Raw genomic sequence first — 20,709 nt, 5'->3', positions numbered from 1 at the left:
TGGTGAAACAGGACCATCAGCACCAACTGGTAGATAATAATGGATGCTTAAAAATGCTACTACATAACAATGGCCTTAGATATTTTGGAGACACGATTTTGAATGAGTAAAATGTCGAGTTGTTCTGATTCTATCTCACTTCTGCTGTTGTGATCGTACACACGTAACACTGGATATTATCTCCTATAAACCCAGTGCAATGAGGATGAGTTGTGAATAAGGCACATTGTTGTAAAATTGTAGGAATCAGAGCAATGGCGAGGGGCTTTTACCTCACAGGGCTGTTAGAAGAATCTGGGTCATGAGCTGCTACAGTGCCAATGATGTTCCCAACTTGGGTGGCTTCCGACACCTCCATGGGGTACAAGGGCGAGGAAAACACTGGGGGCTCATCCACATCTTCCACAATGATCTTCACCGTTGTGGTGTCGCTGAATGGCCCCAAGCTGAGAAAGCGAGGGTCGGCATCTTTGTTTGCGGCTTCTATCCGTAGCGTGTAACTTGTTTTGGCTTCAAAATCCAGGTCCTGTAAGAAAGTTATTAAGAAAATTAAATTACCAATTAAACAGTCTACAAAGAAGAGCCTTTCTATTTATGAATGTCAATAAGCCTAGAAAGGACTCAGCCACAAAAATGCACCATCAGCATTCAAAAATGATAAATAGTCCTGCCAATCAGAATCCTTGCTGCTTCTCTGGCTCAGAGATGATGGAAAGGCTGCTGAGCTAACTTAATCCACTCTTCTACAGCACACTGCATAGGCAAATGTAGAACTTTGATTATTTGCAATTCTATGGATAAGATTGAAATTTTTTTCCAGTGAGGACATCAATGAAATATTCTTCAACCATGTAATCTAACTGTACTACCCAGCAGTGCCCATTAAAAAGGAAGAAAAATACAAATTTGCACTGAATTTATTTCAAAGGTCATTTTCATTCATTTCAGGGACCTCATGACAACCCCAAGTTTTCAGTGCTCCAATGCAGCCACAGTCCTGGTGGAGGCATGCTGGGTGGAGGCATGCTGGTGACTTGAGCACCAACCAGTTCTTCTCGACAAAACACCCAGCATTCCTGCCTTCGCTATCTCTCCATCAGCACCCACCCTTACTCTGTTTACATTGGATGACTGACAGTTATCTTTCAGGGTCCCCATTCTGTAACTCATTAACTCATTTTCCAAGAAGATTAATGTGCTATAACTATTCAAATATCCTGGCCCCAAGTTAAACCATATGGTAGCTTGTAAAGAATTTGGAGGGCAATTAAATGTTATCCTGGAAAAACATCATTTTTGAAAGGAAGCATCATATATACAATAGGTTGGAGCTGTTGTGACAAGAACAAGCTTCTCTTTCTTCAAGAAACAGAGAGTGAGGACTTTCCATGACTTTCCATCACAATCTCACCACTGACGTGTCCCAAAATACTCTTCAAGTTGATGATATAAAATGAAAAGAATTTAAAAAGGTGAAGAATTGAAAGAAATACTTTCAAATATACAGTATTAATAACTTGTCAGTATTTAATAGAAGAGCATTAAGCATTGCAAAAGCATCAAAAGCATTGAGAAAAATGGGCTAAAATATAGTATTGAGGATTGTAAAACCAACTCATCCATTGTGCATGGACACGTGTGTATTTATATGCAGGTTTGCACACATTTCAACTGATTCCCCAGGATGTGACACTCATTAATATAAAAAACATATAAGACAAGATACACATGCACTATATGTGGGCATATATACTCTGGAGACAATCTAAATAAAATACAATGTAAATATATACACATACATGTTGATATGTACGATATACAGACATACACATTTAGTACATACGTGTGTATCTGCACTTGCACATAATTATGACAGATTCTTTGCCTCATCTCTTCTTAATACTGAGAGACTATAAATCAATTCTCAAATCAACTTTATAATACCCAGACCAGAATGTCTATTTATTATACTGAAGTGTTTATTTGATAACATCTCTCTCACCCAGTAGATTAAGTCCCAGAATGTTTTGTTCATTACTAGAAGTCTCGGTGCCTCTTACACAGTTGATATATAGAAGGGGCTGAACAAATTCCTAATGAATTAGAATAAACTAGAATGCAGATATCTAAGTCACAAGTGCTTTAACTTTTAATGATACTTTTGCCCCTGATAGACAAAGTAGGAAATGGGAAGAAACAGTTTCTCAACCACAAAACTTCATAGAATAACTATGGGAAAGTCGCATTCTAATTCTTACTTGACGCTTCACATGAAAATACTGGGACACAGTGCAGACAGGGCCCCCAACATAATCTTATTAACAAATTAAGGTGTTTTTATGAAACTTTTTTTTTCTATCATCTGAAAATAATTCTAGCTCAATGGTTCTCAACCAAAGGTGAGAATCAGACTGCTTGGGGAACATTTTAACACATGCCTGGCCCCTTCTAAGAAGATCCTGAGTTTGATTCAGTTGGTCTAGGTGAGAAATAATCATGTAATTTTAAAAGACTCATCAGGACACTGTGATGCAAATCTTCCTGTAAGAAACCTGAACTTAGAATTAAAGTGTTTTCAATCTATACATGTAATCCAATATTTAATTTGGGAAAACTAAGAATAACACAAGGTATTTATTTCTACCTAAATTCATTTTATTTAGAAAATCTAAACATGCTCATGAATATCTAGGATATTAACCTATTCATTTTGTCCTTGTATTACTTATAAAGCTAACGAATTACACAAGAAATCTTATTTTCACACATTATATATCTATGTAGGTTAAAATGTACTGAAAGACTCTATTTACCATCTCCTTTTAACTTGATCTGAAGACACAACCACCTTTAAAATATTCATTCATGGTATCCAAGAGATACCATGTAATTCTGTATTCAATGACAAGTTTGACTTACTTATAAAAGAATAATTTAAACTTCACTACACAAATGCATGCAATTATTTTATAGCAACTGCTTTTGTAAACGTCTAAAAGGCAACAACATGAGGTATAGACATCTGGTTGCCACCATATCAGGAAAGAACACGGAATCACGTGTGGTGATTGGCTGCCTAAAAGCTATTAGGAAAATAGAGCAAGAATCCCTATGAAAGGTTATGAATCAAGACAGCAGACAAAACAAATGGCTACAGAGAATGATTTTCAGAGCAAGTCAGACTAAGTCGAACATCTTACTTCTCAAAGAGGGTGTGGTGCGATGGTTAGGAAGGTTACACAAATTGAAGAAAAGCTTTTGCAATCAAATTTTAATCCCTGCTTCTCTTATTGATTTCTATGCAAGCAATATACTTCTTAACTATTAGATTTAATGAGCAGGGTTATAACTGAAAAAAATTAAAACATCAGTTAAAGAAATATAAAGAAGGAGGAACAGGAAAGTAATAAAGGTTAATAGCTACATAGATTCTAATCAGTATTTCAAACTTCACATCTTTAGAGGTTATATAATTTGGAAATTTTACCAAAGCACTGTCCCCCCCAATATGGCTCACAACAGCAAGCAATATGTAGAATAAACCTGGAGTCAAATCAGAGTTACATAGACCCCAACTAGTGATGAGAGGGCATTCTGCACCTCTATACATTGTTTTCTCATCTGCCAAATGACATCTGTGCCAGACACTAAGCGAGAGAACAACTTACATAGTATATTTTTTCCTAAACTGTACAATAGGATTGTTTAAATGCATTGCCATTACACAAGGCAGAAACTTTAGGATTTAAAAAAATAAGATTATAACTAGATAGGCAATTGTTTCCTATAAGAACTAGATAGTAGATAATTAGGCTTCCTGGGCCACCTATAAATGAATTTGCGTGGCTGTATGCCAATCACTTCATTTGTAGACTTTCCAAATCTAACTTTTATATGTTTCACTTGTCATACAAAAACCATCAATTGTTTTCAATCATTTCATAATCTAAAACCATCCGTAGCACATGAGCTGCACAAAGCCATGTAGTACAGAATATGTGGGCGCCTGCCCCATGCCTCCTTTTCCTGCTACATAAATCAAGCAGGCATTCAGATAGTGAGTGGGGCCTCACACTATAACATCACCATGTGTAGGTTCTTCCCTACAGCATCAAACTCATAGGTTTGCTATAAATTACTGATAAAGTTAAAGCACCTAGAATAGTGCCTGATACAAGTGTGGTCACTGTATTAAGCACCTGCTGTTACTACTCTACTGTTCTACTGGTGCCATTATTTCCTGCTAGATTATGAACAAATCAATGGAAAGTCCAGACTCTGTCTTTCTTATCTCTGTTTCCCCCCATGGCATCTAAGTCTAGGTCACTGACGAAATCAGTTTATAATATTTACATGTGAATTAAAGGAAAAATATATTACATCACAAATATGGGAGTCACAATAGTTGTCCCTGACATTTTAGATGCTTTGATATGAAAATCCAAATTAAAATAAAATCCCAAATTAATGTAATAAAATCACTGCACTGCAGTTTTCTTTCTCTGTAGAGTTTGGTTTCTGGACTTTAGCCAAATATGCTCTCATTTAGCTCAATGACCTTCTTTTAGATCTTGTATTTTTGGCCCATGCTGTTGTTGATGTTTCAGGAATTGATCCAAACTAAATCCTTTAAGATATTCTTCATTTTGTTCTTCTAGCCTGAGGACTGGTGTATGTGTGCACATATGCACATATACCTGTCTTGCTAGTTAGTGCCGTACATTTACTGTTGATTTGTATAAAAGCACTATTAGCTGAAAAATAAAGTCCAAAGTATAGTTAGACAAAGAGCTTATTAGTTAAAGTGAGGATGTGATCTGGAGAGAGTCCAACAGATTTTACTTGGTGAAAACTGTTCCCAGTAAGCATAAGTTCGAATTTAGTTTACACAACGAGAACCAGTGAGTCACCGACATTAAGAAAGTAGCTATTCTTGTAGGAGGAGCTTCTGGTTCTAAATTGTCCCCATCCCAAAATATCCAGTCTCCTCCCCAATGAAGAGGACCCGGCAGAGATGCAAAGGCTGCACACCCATGTTAAATCTATATTGTTAATCTGAAAAGACTGACTTACACCCCAGGCAGTTGATTTTTGCATGTAAGATGGAGGTTAGGAAGATAGCTTGTTAGTTTGCCTACCAGACTGGGGTCTGGATCCCCAGAAAATTTTACATTTATAGAGATAAAACTGTTGATCATCTTTAAACCCATTCTTGCTCTGGAGATTCTGGCTGCCTTATATGACAAAGCACACTTGTTTGCTCTTAATTTCCTCCCTACTTCTTGATCAAATCAATAGAAATCTTTGTTCCAAAGAAAATGAGTTTAAATGAGACCATACCTAAGAAAAAGTAAATTAAAAAAAAAACACCTTAGCCATGACTCTCCCATTATGAATAATTTACTCTAAGTAAATCTATGACCCCCAACCTTAAAAGTGATCTATAAACTTGAATTCAGGAAACAGTTTTTTTGTTCATTTCAATGCATTGATAAAATGTCTAATTTTCTAACCCAACAACTCTCTGATAAAGTAAAACACACCTTCTTTATTATGCACAACTGCACCAATGCTTGATTTTCTCCTTTCTCAGGACTGTGGTCAATAAAGTTCCCTCAACTTTAGGGAATTTTGACAGGCTTCTTCCAAATTGTAGGCCACACCTTCTCACTTTGTTTTAGAACACTTGTAAATCCATTTTTGGCCACTCTGATTTGTAAATATTTTTACTAGAGTCTTTTAAAAATCTTTCTACAACCCAGAAATATCTTCCTCCAGGAACTGGGAACCATGTCTTTGAAATGTAACCCAGGAAGATGGGGTTTCTGGGTGCTAGACCCTACAGAGCTTGGGATCCAATTGTCAGCAGAAAAGTAACTTCTCTTATGAAAATACAAGCAAATTTGCTTTTTCTTCATAGAAAGCTAATTATCACACGCAGCTGACCTAAGATGTACCCCTCACCTTCCACTTCAGCTCCTCAAACTTTTCCAGTCCTTACAGTCAAGTTCAGTTTAGATGGAATTCTGGCGTCTGGCCTCCACTGCAGTATCCTAGAGGTCTGTCTGCTTGACTTTGTCCAGTGCAAGTTTTGCTTTGACAGTTACATGACATCTTTGTCTTGGAATTGAGGGAATCATGAAACCTATTTCCCAGTAGGAGCTAAATGTTATTTTTGATAGAGAAAACACGGGAAAGATGTGATCAAATTATTATATTAAAAACATATTATGATTCTATATTTGGATGCACCAAGTTGATGCCGTTGGAGGTTTATGGGTTAAGGGGAAGAAGAGCCCCCCCCCTTAGCACTGCTGCTAGCACTGTGGGTGTCCTCTGTAGGGGCCTGACTATCACCTGTCTGTCTCACTGTGCCAGACTTAGAGATCTACGATAGGAACACAAAGATCTAATCTTTCAGATCTCCAATAGTCACAGTTGTCTTGGATATAATAGGGATCCACAATTGCTGAATGTAGGAACAGAAAAAAAAATCTAAGGCCAAATGGATCATTTGATAGCAAAATATGGTAAGCAAATTTAGAATAAGCAATAAAATTGAGTAGATGTCTTCATGTTCATTTTTTCTACAAAACTCATTAATTTTTAAAAAAATTATACACCAATAGAGCTGATTAGCAAGTACTTGATATAAATATTCACATTTTGGGAACAGCATAGTACCACTGCATAAAAAGTATCTGCTGTTCTATACATAAATTGGGAACCTGACAATGATATTATGAATAATTGCAGGAATGTTTGAGAGTCTAAGACATTATGCCAAGAGATTAGGCACACAGAATATCAGGAATCATTATTTCCATTATCTACTTACACAAGATTCCTCTGACTTCCAGGAATATTTCAATTAACATTTTAACCTAGATATAATGAGCCCTGCCTTGAATATTTAAAGCAATTAAAGCAGGTATCATAACATGATATATCTATTTTGGACCAATTAATAAAAAAAAAATCGTAGGCCAACTACATGCATATGCATTTTAGATCATTAGCTGGACTTATCTGCAAAGAGGAAGTACCTTTAACTGCTGAATTTATTCCCATTAACAAAACACATTTATATAGCTCCTATCATGGATGAGTTACTGTTCTAAGAGTTTTATAATATTAACTCATTAAATGTTCACACTTATCAGTTCTCACAACAACTATAACACAGCTTTTCACAGAACATTCTGACAAACTGGAAAACTTAGTCAGGGTTGAGTTTCTTGCTTACATGCACATGCACAGTGGCCCCGTTTAAATCAAACAGATACTATGATGCCTCTCACTGGTGTGCTGAGATTTCTGGGTAAGAATGGACTCAGCTGGGCCCCCCTGGTGGTGCAGGGGGTTAAGCACCGCACTATGAAGCAATTGCAGCCTCTGCAGCACTAGTTCAATCCCCGGCCAGCCAGGGAGAAACCCACATGATGAAGCAGACCTCTCCTGTCTCGCCGCTGCTCCCCTCAGCAGTGTATTTCGGTTGTCTGCCTGTTCTGCTCCCCACTCTGTCTCTGGTGAGTCCTCTCACCCCCCGCACCTCTGGCCTGTACCCCAGCTCTTGGAAGCACAAATAAATAAATCTAAAAAAAAAAAAATAGAATTAACTCAGCAATTCCACTTTCTCCTTATCTGCACTGAAAGAAACAGGAGCCCATGTGCCGATTTACACAAGCCCCTGCTGCAGCTTTCTCTCTGAAGACTCTTGCCAACCAATCAAAAAAGACTAATGAACTTGAGAACTAATCCAAAGGTTTCAAACCAAATAACCCTAGCGCAGGCCATTTTCCTGCTTGACTCTTAAAAATCTCCCTGCCCTGACCCTGGTGGACTACATCATGGGGCTGCCCTCTTCTCAAATAAACAGGGTCTCAGGTACATTACAGCCCAGTTATTTCTCAGTCGATACACAGATAGTGTATTTCAGCATCACTGTGTCCACAGACAAAGGGAAAACATCAGAATGAATTGGAAGTATAAATCAGATAAACTAAAACAAAAAAGAGCAGCAGTTCATCCCAGGGTGCTGACAGTGGAAGAAATTGGGATAAGCTCCATAAACCAGATGCAGAAGGTAGGCATTCTGCACTGGAGTGAGATTCGGGGGATAAATCGAGGTCTGTTATCACCAAAATGTCCACTGTCATCATATATTATTTTAACTGGAGCGCAGAATGCCTGGACCAGCCTACAGAGATTCTTATCCATACGCAGTGAATGAATGTCTTGTCTTCTCTTCTACATTTGATGTTGGGATCAGCTTCTCACTCACAGAAATAATCCACTTTGACTTCTGTATTAATTTCCTCCTGCTGTGGTAACAAACTGTCACCACCTTAGTGCGTTAATTACATCAGTTTATTCTTTCTCAGTTTTGAAGACTTGACTCTAAAGCCAGGCATTGATGGGCTCTATTCTGGAAGCTTTGGAGGATCATTCCAGTTTCTAGGATGCTTGAGCCATCCAGTCTCCAGATGCTTGACCCAGCCCCTTCCTCCATCCCTAAAGTAAGTCACGTCAGCCTGGGGTTCTCTTAGCCCATCTCCTTTTATCTCTTACTCCATATCCTCTTGTATGCAGTCTGATTTTTTGATCTTGAACCCAATGAGATTGTCCAGAATGATGATCTCATCTCAAGCCCCTTAATTTGATGATACCGACAAAGGTCCTTTTACCATCTGAGGAAAATGTCCACACTTCCAGGGATCTGGGCGCTGATATCTTTGGGAGGAAGTCAGAGGGCTCTGTTCCATGAGCCACAGTCTCCTGCTATGGATTATGTAGGTTGTTTTGATTATATAAGCAGAAAAGATAAAACTCACCTTGCAAATGACTTTATTCCCACGCGGTATAAAATCTGGCTCACATTAAAACTCAGATAATTATTCTTACTGCATTAAGGTCTGTATTTCCTGGCATGCACCACTGACTGAACCCAGTGACTTCCATGGAGGGCCTGAGACTTGCAGGGAAGCTGTGTGCTGAGTTTGACCCAAAGACAATTTATGTTTTCCTTTCCTCGGAGCCCTCATCAAACAGGCCGATATTAACTGCTCTTGATCCAGACAGTTACTCTAGGAATCAGGTGAACAGTGGGGACAGGACTAGAGTGCGAGTCAGCTCACCTGACTCAGGGTTTTGTTTTGTTTTGTTCCCACTTCATGGACATGGAACCTGAAGGTTATTTGGTTTCTCTGAAGTGAGCTGAGACTCAAGCTCTCTTTTGCTTTCCCACATTTCAAAGCTCTTCTCAAGTATTTTCCCCACTGACTTCTTGAATCGGTGCTGACCTGTCTTGCTCCAGTCAATGTGATATGGCAGAAGTGACTGTCAATTCTGAGTATCAGCTTCCAGAGTCCATGCAAATTCTGTTGTCGTCATTCTCAGAACAAAGTTGAGTTTACTAGGGATGATGAGAGGCATGTATCCAACTCCCCTTCTTGTCCCAGCAGAGAGCAAGTGGCCCCCACAGAAGCAGAGTTGCCAGGCTGACTAGCAACTGACCACTGACACAGGCACATACTCACCAAACCCCAGCAAAAAAGTCCCCTTGCTGAGGCAGGGCCAAATCGCTGAACCACACAATGAGGACCCAAAGCAATATTACTGGTTTAAATCACTATGCATTGGGGTGACTTGTTAAGCAGCAATAAATTGATGAAAAGTAAGAGCATTAGAATTGGGGACATCTGTTTTTGGCATGTAATGGCAGCACATCCCTGGGAAAACAAATGAAAAGAGAATGGAAATGACCCAAAGAAACAGTGAGAAAGAGATGCTGAACCCAGACATAGGAATTTCTTTGAATTTTATTTCCTTGACTCTTGTAAGCGCTTATTTCTGGAATACATCCTATAGATTCCAAAAGCCACCAATTTCTCCCTCCACAAAAATACAATTCATTTTCTTTATCTAAATGTGCATTTTTGTTTATTTGCTGGGTTGATCAAATTATTATTGTTTATAAATTATTTTAAAATAATCTCTTTAGGGCCTCCCTGGTGGCTCAGGTGGTTGAATGCCGCACTGTGAAGCTGTCTGCAGCCTCTGCAGCATGAGTTCGATCCCAGCCAGCCAGGGAGAAACCCATATGGCACAGCAGACCTCTCCTGTCTCGCCCACTGCTCCCCTCAGCAGTGTATTTCGTCAGTCTGCCTGTTCTGTTCCCTGCTCTATCTTTGGTGAATGCTCTCACCCTCCCACACATCTGGCCTGTACCCCGGTTCTTGTATAAATAAATAAATCTTTAAAAAAATCTCTTTAAATATTGAATGTTGGAATAAGACAGATTTCCTCCTCTAAATTTTCTCTACCCTTTTATCTTCAACTTCTCACTTCCACCAAGGAATGTCTAAAACCTTTCCCTCACTACAGGAGCATGCTTTATGGAGGGTCTCAAATTTTCCTTTACTTGCCATGCAGATGCTATAACTCCCACTGCTGTTTTAACTGGAGGCATCTCCTTTGTGCTAAAAACCCTTAAGCATAACCTCCCAGATATATGTCCCCAGATATTACAGATAACTCAAATGTAAAACATCCCAGCCCATATTAATCTGCTTCCACTCCCATTCAAGGCCTGGTGTAATTATTCACCCAGCTACTCATACTAGAAACAGATTCTGTTCTTACATTTTCTCTCCAACTTTCCTTAAATAATCACTACATCACCTCATATCTATTCCTTAAATAGATCTTTCTTAGAATCCTACCCATTGAAACTAATTTAGGAAAAAGAAGAATTATACATTATCTGAGATTTGTACCAAGCAAAAACACAAAAATTATGATGGACTCACTGGGAAATGTCTTTGTCATAGCCACCATCTGAGAACATTGCTCTGATAACTTGAAACCAAAGAAAACAGAAAATACTCTTAGGCAAACAAGGCTTGAGGGTCTTTGATTGAATTTACCAGGTGTTGACATTTACATTATTATCAACTCTCTTCAAAGAGCCCTGATTTCTTATTTTCTTTGTAAAACCCTAAATTCATCTTTAATCTTGACTATGCAAATCTAAGTAAGCTTATACTTTAATAAGCTGAGAGCAGGCTGTATTCATGTACACGCGTGCATAATGATTAACATGTTAGGGTCTACTGACACCCACACAGAAACAACGGGCTCAATACTGTGGAAAATATAATCAGAAATTCAAAATCTTACCAAATTAGTTACTATATTAATCTTACACATCCAGCCCTTAAAACAAAAGTAATTCAACATGTGTGCCTTTTTACAGTCTAATCAGAGAAATATCTTTGCTCCATTTTGAGCAATTTGCATCCAGGGCAGCAGTATTAATTGAAAGAAATCTTTGAACAATGTAATGAGGAGAAAAATGGGAACTGTTGCTGTTCTTCTAGCCCCAACACCAACATTTTATGAAATGCATACTTGACTCAGAATTAGCCCTCATTACTGTAAGAAGTAGACAAAGACAGTTTTCAACAACAAGCTAGTAAGCACCAGAGCTTAGAAACCTGTGCACCCGAGTTGAAGGCTGGAAGGACATGCATATTGGACCTCCGCCTCACCCATGGTGAAATGGGGCTGGAGGTTTATCAACACCTCCACAACACTGCTCTATATTTGGTGGTTTTCATTCATTCTGACTTTTTTTAGGATCAGGATATGAAGAGATTTATGGAGATAGCCCAGAAGAACTGGCCTCGAAAAGCTCAAATGTGTTCTCTGACATCGTGGCAGTGAGTCACCAAACCAGCATCCATGTAGAGGGACTGTGTGGAGTTAGCCTTCGTGGGAAATGCAGCTTAAAGATGCTCATTTCTTACTGTTATGGGACGCCACAGTAATGCACAACTCCAGTTAATCCTGACTTATACTGAGGTCTTATATTGAAAACTAAAGTACATTTGAGAAGGACTGCCATGTCTCAAAAGAAAAATGAAAGAATAAGCTCTCTAAATTATAAATTATGATGTACAAATGTAAAAGGAAAGAATTCTAAGTGGAGAGCAAGACATGCTTTTCACTCTCCTGGAATAATATCTGTATTTACTCTTCGTGCATTCAGAAGCCCCACATAACTGGCCATAAAGGTTATCATGAAATCATTCAGAACTGGCCAAAGAAACTGCCTATACTTTAAGTGTTGAACACTATAGCTTTGTCATCCTTTTTTAATATATAAATACGTTTCTTAAGGTATACAAAGGATAAATTATGAAAAAAATAACTCTAGCAACACCTCTATACAAATCTTTAGTCTTATGGATTCCGCCTATGGTCATATAATTAAAGATTTCTAATATTAGACATCAGAGCAATAGCTGTATAACTGAAGGGAGTTTTCCACAATTCTGTACTTTTTATTTTTTCAATTTATCTTTAAAAATAGATTGCTTTTCTGTTCTTGCCTCCCTAAGTTCACCCCATGCCAAGTGGAACACATGCAAATGTTTCAAAATATGATAATATGCTCATACTGGAATAAATCTCTTCATAACCATGACAGAGCATTGTTTATGAAAAAGCATGGACTGAAATTTATTATACTTTATAGTAAAGAGACAATAAATTTCACATGATTATCAAACATGGTTTACAGGTAGAAAATAACCTAATTCCTACAAAATGACCCTTCTAAATGGACATTGATGTTCTTATTTAAATGTGAAGTAATAATTAGAGACAGTCTGACTCACCAGAATGTATTTATGCCATTAATAAAAAGCATGTCAATGTCATAGCAGTGCCTGGTCACAAACATTTTCCTAGATTCAAGAGGAACTAGAAAATCTATGGTTCAATTTTGTGGATTACCCATAGTATTCTATTGTTCCTCTCAGTGAACATTTTAAAATATTCTGAGAACAATGGAAAGAGAGCTTCATTTGTCTCTTTTGAATGTTTTGGTTTTAATTGGAATGTTCTTGTGACTAGAATTTAGAAATTTATTCTGGATTTCACAGATGATTCCATTACCACTCCCTGGAGAAAAGATATGAAGAGGGTGAGAACTTTTTACCCTAAAATATTGCTCTTTGACTTGATGGGGTAGAGGAAATTTCCCCTAACTCTATGGATTCTTCTTGGACTGGTTGAACAATCAAATTTTCATCAGACAGATTAGAAAGAGAAAATTACATTTAATTACATGTGTTGAGACCCCACATAGATGGGTACTCTAAAGCCAATAGTGCAAAATGGGGTTATATATCCTGAGCTAAAGAATAGAACAGGGTTCTGGGTCTTCAAAGAGAGAGGACGGAGACTCACATTACTGGGAGAGACTCATATGATGAAGACTAGATGCTCTGTAATTAGATGCTTGTGATATAGATGCTTTCTCTGGTGGAAAGGGTATTTCTGGTTAAAGCCCTAATGCTGAGCAATATGCCCAATTTTTATTCTTCTAGGTAGTTAAAGTAATGAAAAAAGTGTCTGGATAGCCTATGGACCTCAACTGACCTTTGCTAGAAATAATCTGAATTCCAAAGTGACATGACTTGGCACAGCCTGTTCTGGATATTTTGGAAAGGCCTATCCTTCAAGCATAAGCATTAACTTGAGCTGCCTATTGTTAAGAAACAGCTGACATAGGGAAAGCTGTGAAAACTGAGTAGCAGGAACCCTTTTGTAAGGAACTGTTGCATTTGTAGGGTGTCTCCTCAGGAAAAAGAGGCTGACTACATCTCTCATAGTACACAGGGCAAGATTTGATCTGCATAACTATGTACTTGTCTTCTGTGCTTTTTGTGGTACCTCCCATAACTGGCTTCCCTCCCCACAACACCTTCTTTTGTCTTTACCTGAAGATGGTATTTAAGGTGATAGCTTAAGAAAATTAAAATCTTGTCTTCTAGGACCACAAGAAGTTGTTCTGACAGAATCTGGGATTCTTAAAGAGAGACTTCTTTCTTTTATTTCATTCCATACCAAGAAGACTTGAGTTTTATAAAAATGTTAAGCAAAGGCACTCTAAGAAATGGACAATTAATGGGCCTCCCTGGTGGCACAAGGGGTTAAGCCTCAGCAATATCAAGCTATTGGCAGCCACTGTAGCACAAGTTCAATCCCCGGCTGACAAGTTGACTCACATGGTGCAGTAGACCTCTCCTGTTTCACCCACTGCTCCCCTCAGCAGTGTATTTCAGCAGACCCATCTGTTTGGCTCCCCATTGTCTCTGGTGAATCTCTCAACTCCTGCATCTCTAGCCCAGACCCCAGTTCTTGTATGAATAAAAATAATTTTTCAAAAAAAAATAAATGGACAATCAAAATATTAGTTGGTTGCAAGATAGACCATCACTTCATTTTGAGGGTAAAGTCTATTTTGGTGAAGGCAGCACACTCCCCTGATTTACAATAGGGAGAAGCAACTGTGAGTAGATTGAAGGCCACAGCTCTACACTTGATCCCAAGAATTGTACTGAAGCTACTGACTCAACTTACTTATAGAGCTCTTTATTACTTCTCATCAATTTGAACAACACTTCAATGACTTCAAGATAACTAATGCATAACCTGTTGATGATTATTTTACTATCTCCTTGCAATTTGCCATTCACTCTATTTTGTTTCCTTAGTATAAGGTAGTTTGAATAATAAAATAGAATGCTGTTGGGTTTTGAGCAGCATTTTTTAAAAAAGGAGGGATTTAAGGATTGGGAAACCAAAAGCAGGTCATGAACTCAGGAGGAGCTATTAAAACAGTTTTAGAGTTAAGCAATGATAATCAACCTCAGAATAATACCAAAGAGAACAGAAAGAATTGTGCAGCCATGAGCTATAATGGGCCAAAAGAAATAAATGAAAAATGACTACAAGACTTTAAACTTAATAAAAAAAGAAAGGAAAATTAAACCAGTATGTTTTTTGATGGTGATCAAATGAGTGATACCATTTTAAATAAACATTAGTGCTCAATACTATCCAATCCTTTACAAAGAAGGGAAATGCATGAAATGTATGTTACCACTGACAGTTCTGATAAAGTTCAAGAAAAAAAAATTCTATTTTTTAGTATACTTTAAATAGCTGCACATAAAATATCCTTAGTGTCTAGAATTTACAGTCCACTCTTATTTGCAATGCACTGTACACCAATGTTCCTATTACAGGCCGTGACCTTGCAAAGGAGTCCTTGACTTGCATTGCCTCATCTGATGCCAATATCACCATCCACATTATACTCCAATAACACTGCCACACCTCTCTTTATCTGAACTTAGCGTGCTAGCTCCTACAGAAATCTCCTCACAGGGTTACCTCTATAAGAAATCTCTCTTTTGGGCCTCCCTGGTGGCACAAGGGGTTGAGATGCAACCTATGAAGCTATTCACAGCCACTGCAGCAAGAGTTCGATCCCTGGCCAGGAAGCAACCCACATGGCGCAGCAGACCTCTCCTGACTCACCCACTGCTCTCCTCAGCAGTGTATTTCAGTCAGTCTGCCTGTTCTGCTCCCCACTTTCTCTCTGGTGAATCCTCTCATCCCCCACACCTCTGGCCTATACCCCAGCTCTTGTATGCATAAATAAATCTTAAAAAAAAAAAAGGGAAGTTTAAGTTGCTCCAGGTATTAAGAATGACTTAGGGCCTCCCCTGGTGGCGCAGCAGTTGAGTGCTGAGCTGTGAAGCTGCCCGCAGCCTCTGCAGTGCCGGTTCGATTCCCGGCCTCCGGCGAGGGTCCCACATAGCACACAGACCTCTCCTGCTGCACCCACTGCTCCCCTCAGCAGTGTACTTTGGTCCTTCTGCCTGTTCTCTTCCCCACTCTGGCTCTGGTGAATTCTCTCACCCTCTCACACTTCTGACTGTACTCAGTGCTTGTATAAATAAATCTTTAAAAAAATGACTTAATGTCTACTGTAGATCTTTTATTGGGACTGAGGAGGACAAGTTGCATATGTGTCTGGCCAATACCTGTCTACATAATTCTAGAGGGCCAAGGGTTCTCTAATATCCCTATAAGGAGCTGGAATGTGGGCCTTTTTGGGGGGTTTTAAACAGGACACACCCTTGATTAATGCCAACACCTTAGTATAATGCGAGGTGTAGTTGTTGCACAAAACTGTGAACTATGTTTTTTAATAAATAAAATGATTGCTAGGAAATGACAAATCAATCGTACTTTTTCATCTAGAAACTAGATGAATCTATAACACCATAAGTGTAAATAAATATTAATATTTAATTTCTATTACTGTTAATCAACTCTTACAGGGACCATTTATTTATGTTTGTTTATTGTAATATCAGTAAGAACTCTTATACTTAACATAAGAAATTAATGGAACACTCAACTAACTTCTCAAATTGATAAGCCTTTAAAAATTATTGAACCTAAATTTTGCTCTCACTGACCAGCAACTCTGTCCCTTATTTTTGCATAGATCAAGAGTTTACACCCACGACAAAATTCAAACTATATTAGAATAGTCTGTTAATTATATATATTTGGTCTTTTTAATGACAATTTTATACATTTAATACCATTTTAATTATAACAATATCTAATGTATATCCTTTATTATTGAAAAACAGTAAAGAGACAGGATTACTGTTAATATTTTGACAAGTTTCTTGTAATCTTTTATTCTATATAAATGCAATTTTCATGAAATTTGAAAGTTTATAAATTATTAAATATTCCTTTTTACATGCTATTTCATATAATCATTTCCCATGTTATGTTTTAATATGATAAGATAATATTACTACCTCATTTCACTGATGTGCAAGATGGAATATGGAAAGATCAGAGATTATTTAACTGTTTCTTCTACCATGGGATGGTCTGTTTCTATATTTTCAGTGTATTACTAATAAATACCTACATGAGGGGGTGTTGAGAAAATTGAGTATAATAAAGCCTTTAAGTTACTCAAAACAAAGCCCAATAAAACATCACTACCTATGTTCTATATTGTAAATTATATTCCCCCTTGCTTTACATGAATTTTAAGCTTTGAGGTTAAATGCATTTATCACCTTTTTGTGGGTTTCTTTTAACAATTAATTCTCTATAGCCTCTACAAATACTATTAAGAAACTGAGGACATTTGTATATAAAAACCTTTCTTGGGCCTCCCTGGTTGAGCGGGTACCACAGCGGGTTGAGCGCAGCACTGAGAGGCTATCTGCAGCCCCCGTGGTGCAGGTTCGATTCTTAGCCCGCCAGGGAGATACCCACATGGTGCACCAGACCTCTCCTGTCTCTCCTGCTGTTCCCCTCAGCAGTGTATTTCAATCCTTCAGCCTGTTCTGCTCCCTGCTCTGTCTCAGGTAGATTCTCTCACCCTCCCATGCCTCTAGCTTGTACCCCAGTGCTTGTATAAATAATTTTAAAAAATCCTTTCTTCAAGACCTTAGGCTACCTCCATTGCAATATATAAGTACATATGTGTCTGATAAAAGTAATTTCAATGTGCATGTAAAAATTCTTCAATATGAGCAGATAGATGGCCTTTTAGAGCTGAAATATTTAATTTTTTTGCAGCAATGTACCTTATTACATTCCTTTCATTTTAGACACCAAATCATTTAACCAACAGTGGGCATAGTCCCATTATTAAAACTTTCACATACATTGTAACCAGCTGAGCTAAAACAGCAGCTGTCCACTGGAAATAACTGCAGAAATGTTTTGCCCATTGGCTGGAAATCAAGCATATGTTTTCCAAGAACAACAAAAATCTACCTTTTTTTGTTGATGTGTGTTAATTATTGAGGAATGTTAATTACTGATTTATACACCTGGACCATCATCAGTATAAAATCCCAGCACCTCAGTGGTGGAGATTTCCATAAATATTTTAAATTTTAGTTCTTCAAATACTTGAGACAATAAAACAATTTTCTGAAACAATTCCTTTTGATTTTTTTTTTAACTTACCATTTGTTAAAGATCATGTCTACAAAGAGGAAGAGGGTCAAGGGCTCCTTCTACTCCATATCTAATCCGTGCTGGGATCGGATTAAACACATCATACCCCGTAGTTTTTAGTTTGGATTACAACTACTTTCTATCTCCTTTGCATCTATATTTAAGAGAGCATGATAGGTTTCACCACTTTCCGTGTTCTCTTTCTATAAACTCAAGTATTTCAATTCATTCATAGAAATTTTTAAGCGAAATAACTGGTAATACAACCAGACTTTAACAGTTTGGTTTCTACTTCTGAGTTTATAATGTGTTCATTCACGTGGAGTCTACTTGACTTACAAGGCTTTTGGATGACTTTAGGGCTCTATTATGGGCACATTCAATGAAGACGCATCCTCATCTCTCCATGTAGGTCATTTAGATGCACAATTCCGCATGTGTCATCTTGTTATAGTGCTCTTGATAAAAGCTGGGTTTACTCACAAAAGAGACCTCATGGGCTGTGTTTATAAAAGTCTTTTAAGATTCTCTAAGACTCTGACATATAAATGCATAGCTTTTCTTCCTGAAATTAAATTGAAAATGGTTCCACATGCATTCAGTTTGCCTGACACATTCCTCCTTCAAAGCAGATGTGGCTTCTCAGTAATCTCTGTAATGTTACCCTAATAGAAAATACAAATAAAGACCCTACCTTCTGTATAGTAATGATTCCTTCCTGAGTATCTTTGTCAACAGAAATCTTGAAAATCCCCATTCCATCACCATCCACGATTCTGTACTCCATTTCAGCATTAGGACCTATATCTGCATCGGCTGCTTTAATTCTGGCCACAACAGAAGCTACTGGCAGTGATTCTGGAACGTTATACTGGTAAGACCCTGTGAAAGTGAAAACAAGAAATGAACAAATCCTTGGACCAATCTAACCAATAATAATGCAATAATACGGTTGTTTGGCTATTTTGCATCTTCTTTGCTTAATTCATTTCTATTTTTGATAAGGAAGATGGCACAGCAATTTGAAGCAAGTGACAAGGTTACATAGCCTCAGAGAGTTTGTGAGGATGGTTAGCTCATAAACCAACAGGTGAAACGGGAACAGATGATGTGAAGACAGGCAAGTGTATAGTCTCCATCCTTGTATTCCTGGTAGTGAACAGCATGCAAATTTTAACAATTAAAAAAATTAAAATAATTGTAATTGGCATTAATAGTCATTGGCCAAAAATACATAAATATATGCTATGAAAATTAAAAAATAAAATAGTATAGCTTAGACTTCAAGCAAGCAAATATAAACCCAAATAATCCTGATTATTTAATGCTAGAGTTTAAATACTAGTTTGTTTTTCAACAAAGTATTTTTTAATAACTAAAAAGTTCAGGATGTTGGACAGGGAAGTTTATGAAAGCAACATTACTCTTCTATTAGCTTACAAATTTCCCAAACAGAGTAACGATTCATGTGGGGGAGATGTAAAACTTATTTGGGATACAATGGTATAGAGCAAAAACAAAAAAAAAAATGAAAGACATTTTTACTCACCTGTCTTTTATGAAAATGTTTCAACATTCCCTCAACTAAAAAAAAACAAAAAACAAAACAAAAAAAAAAACCCAAAAAAAACCAGTTTGGAAAGCAGATGAAACACATGAATCATCCATCCCTTTGAAAGAAGGAAGTGCCTCAGAACATTATATGCCCTCTCCACACTTCTCTGATCTTCTACCTTTCCCTGCTTCTTCCACCCTATTCCATTTCCTTTTGGTTGTTAAATGTGGTACATTGCCACTTTCTTATGAAGTCAAAATGCACCCATTACTAAGAGGAATATGAAGGAAATTGTACGCATCTGAAGGTAATACATTTCGGCTGAGGATTGCTAGAATTGCTTGTTGCTCTTTTCCATGTTCTAAATTTTGTGCATGATGATTTTTTAAAACAATGATCACATGTCCTTATCACTCTGAGTGACCTCTCTCACATGTCTTAGTACAATCTAAAAATGTCAATATTAAAATAGTAGTTAGATGGCAGAGAAAATTCTAGAAAACTGCAACCCTAGTGACCTATTCTTAGCCTCCCTCATTTAGTAAGAGGGAGAGTAGCTAATGAGTTAGAAAACCTAAACTCTGTCTTATCAAATTTTAGGAAGTGAAAACACAAAAATTCTGTGTCTTAACCACTCTTAGGTTTAAAGAGAAATGGTTAATATAATCATGAGTCCAAGACAGTTGCATTATTGTACTGTTGTTTACTCACAACCCTACTCTCCTCCCCTACTACAAGCCATCAAGAGCACAATTAAGAATGGGTCTTTTGGGGGTCTCCCTGATGGCGAAGGCGGTGAGCATAGCGCTGTGAAGGTGTCCGCAGCCTCCGCAGTGCCTGTTTGATCCCCACCAGCCTCAGAGCAACCCAAATGGTGAGCAGACCTCTCCTGCCTCACCTGCTACTCCCCTCAGCAGTGTATTTTGTCAGTCTGCCTGTTCTGTTCCCCGCTCTGTCTCTGGTGAATCCTCCCATCCTCCTGTGCATCTGGCCTGTACCCCGGGTCTTGTATAAATAAAATAAATCTTAAAAACAAAAAAAGAATGGGTTTTTTAATTACTACCTAGAGTAATTTTTATTTTTCCAGGATGTATATTAAAATGTGTTTTGCAAAATAATATAAATATTACATGTATGCAAAATGAAAATGAAACATCTAAAGCAGTATTTGAAGGGAAATACAGTGACATTCATATCTGTGAGAAAGTTTCCTTGATCAACATTCTTTGTTTCTAAAGATGTTTTTGTAATGGAGCTTACAAGGGCAATTTCCTTATTTTCTTGAG

General features: G+C 37.7%; 1 protein-coding gene across 1 annotated transcript in view; it reads right to left on the bottom strand.

The window, feature by feature from the left end:
- Positions 1–20,709, bottom strand: part of CDH7 (cadherin 7) — a gene marked incomplete at both ends in the record, with an annotated part of 106,268 nt that overhangs the window by 30,108 nt on the left and 55,451 nt on the right. The window contains 2 exons of the mRNA XM_084252067.1: positions 273–526; positions 18,563–18,750. Of these exons, the coding sequence (XP_084108193.1) occupies positions 273–526; positions 18,563–18,750 (442 nt within the window). The remainder of the gene's footprint in view (positions 1–272; positions 527–18,562; positions 18,751–20,709) is intronic.

This window comes from Talpa europaea (assembly GCF_964194135.1).
Source record: "Talpa europaea genome assembly, chromosome: 13".
Taxonomy (NCBI): domain Eukaryota; kingdom Metazoa; phylum Chordata; class Mammalia; order Eulipotyphla; family Talpidae; genus Talpa; species Talpa europaea.
The sequence above is the reverse complement of the archived record's forward strand: the minus strand, read 5'-3'. Positions and strand labels throughout refer to the sequence as shown.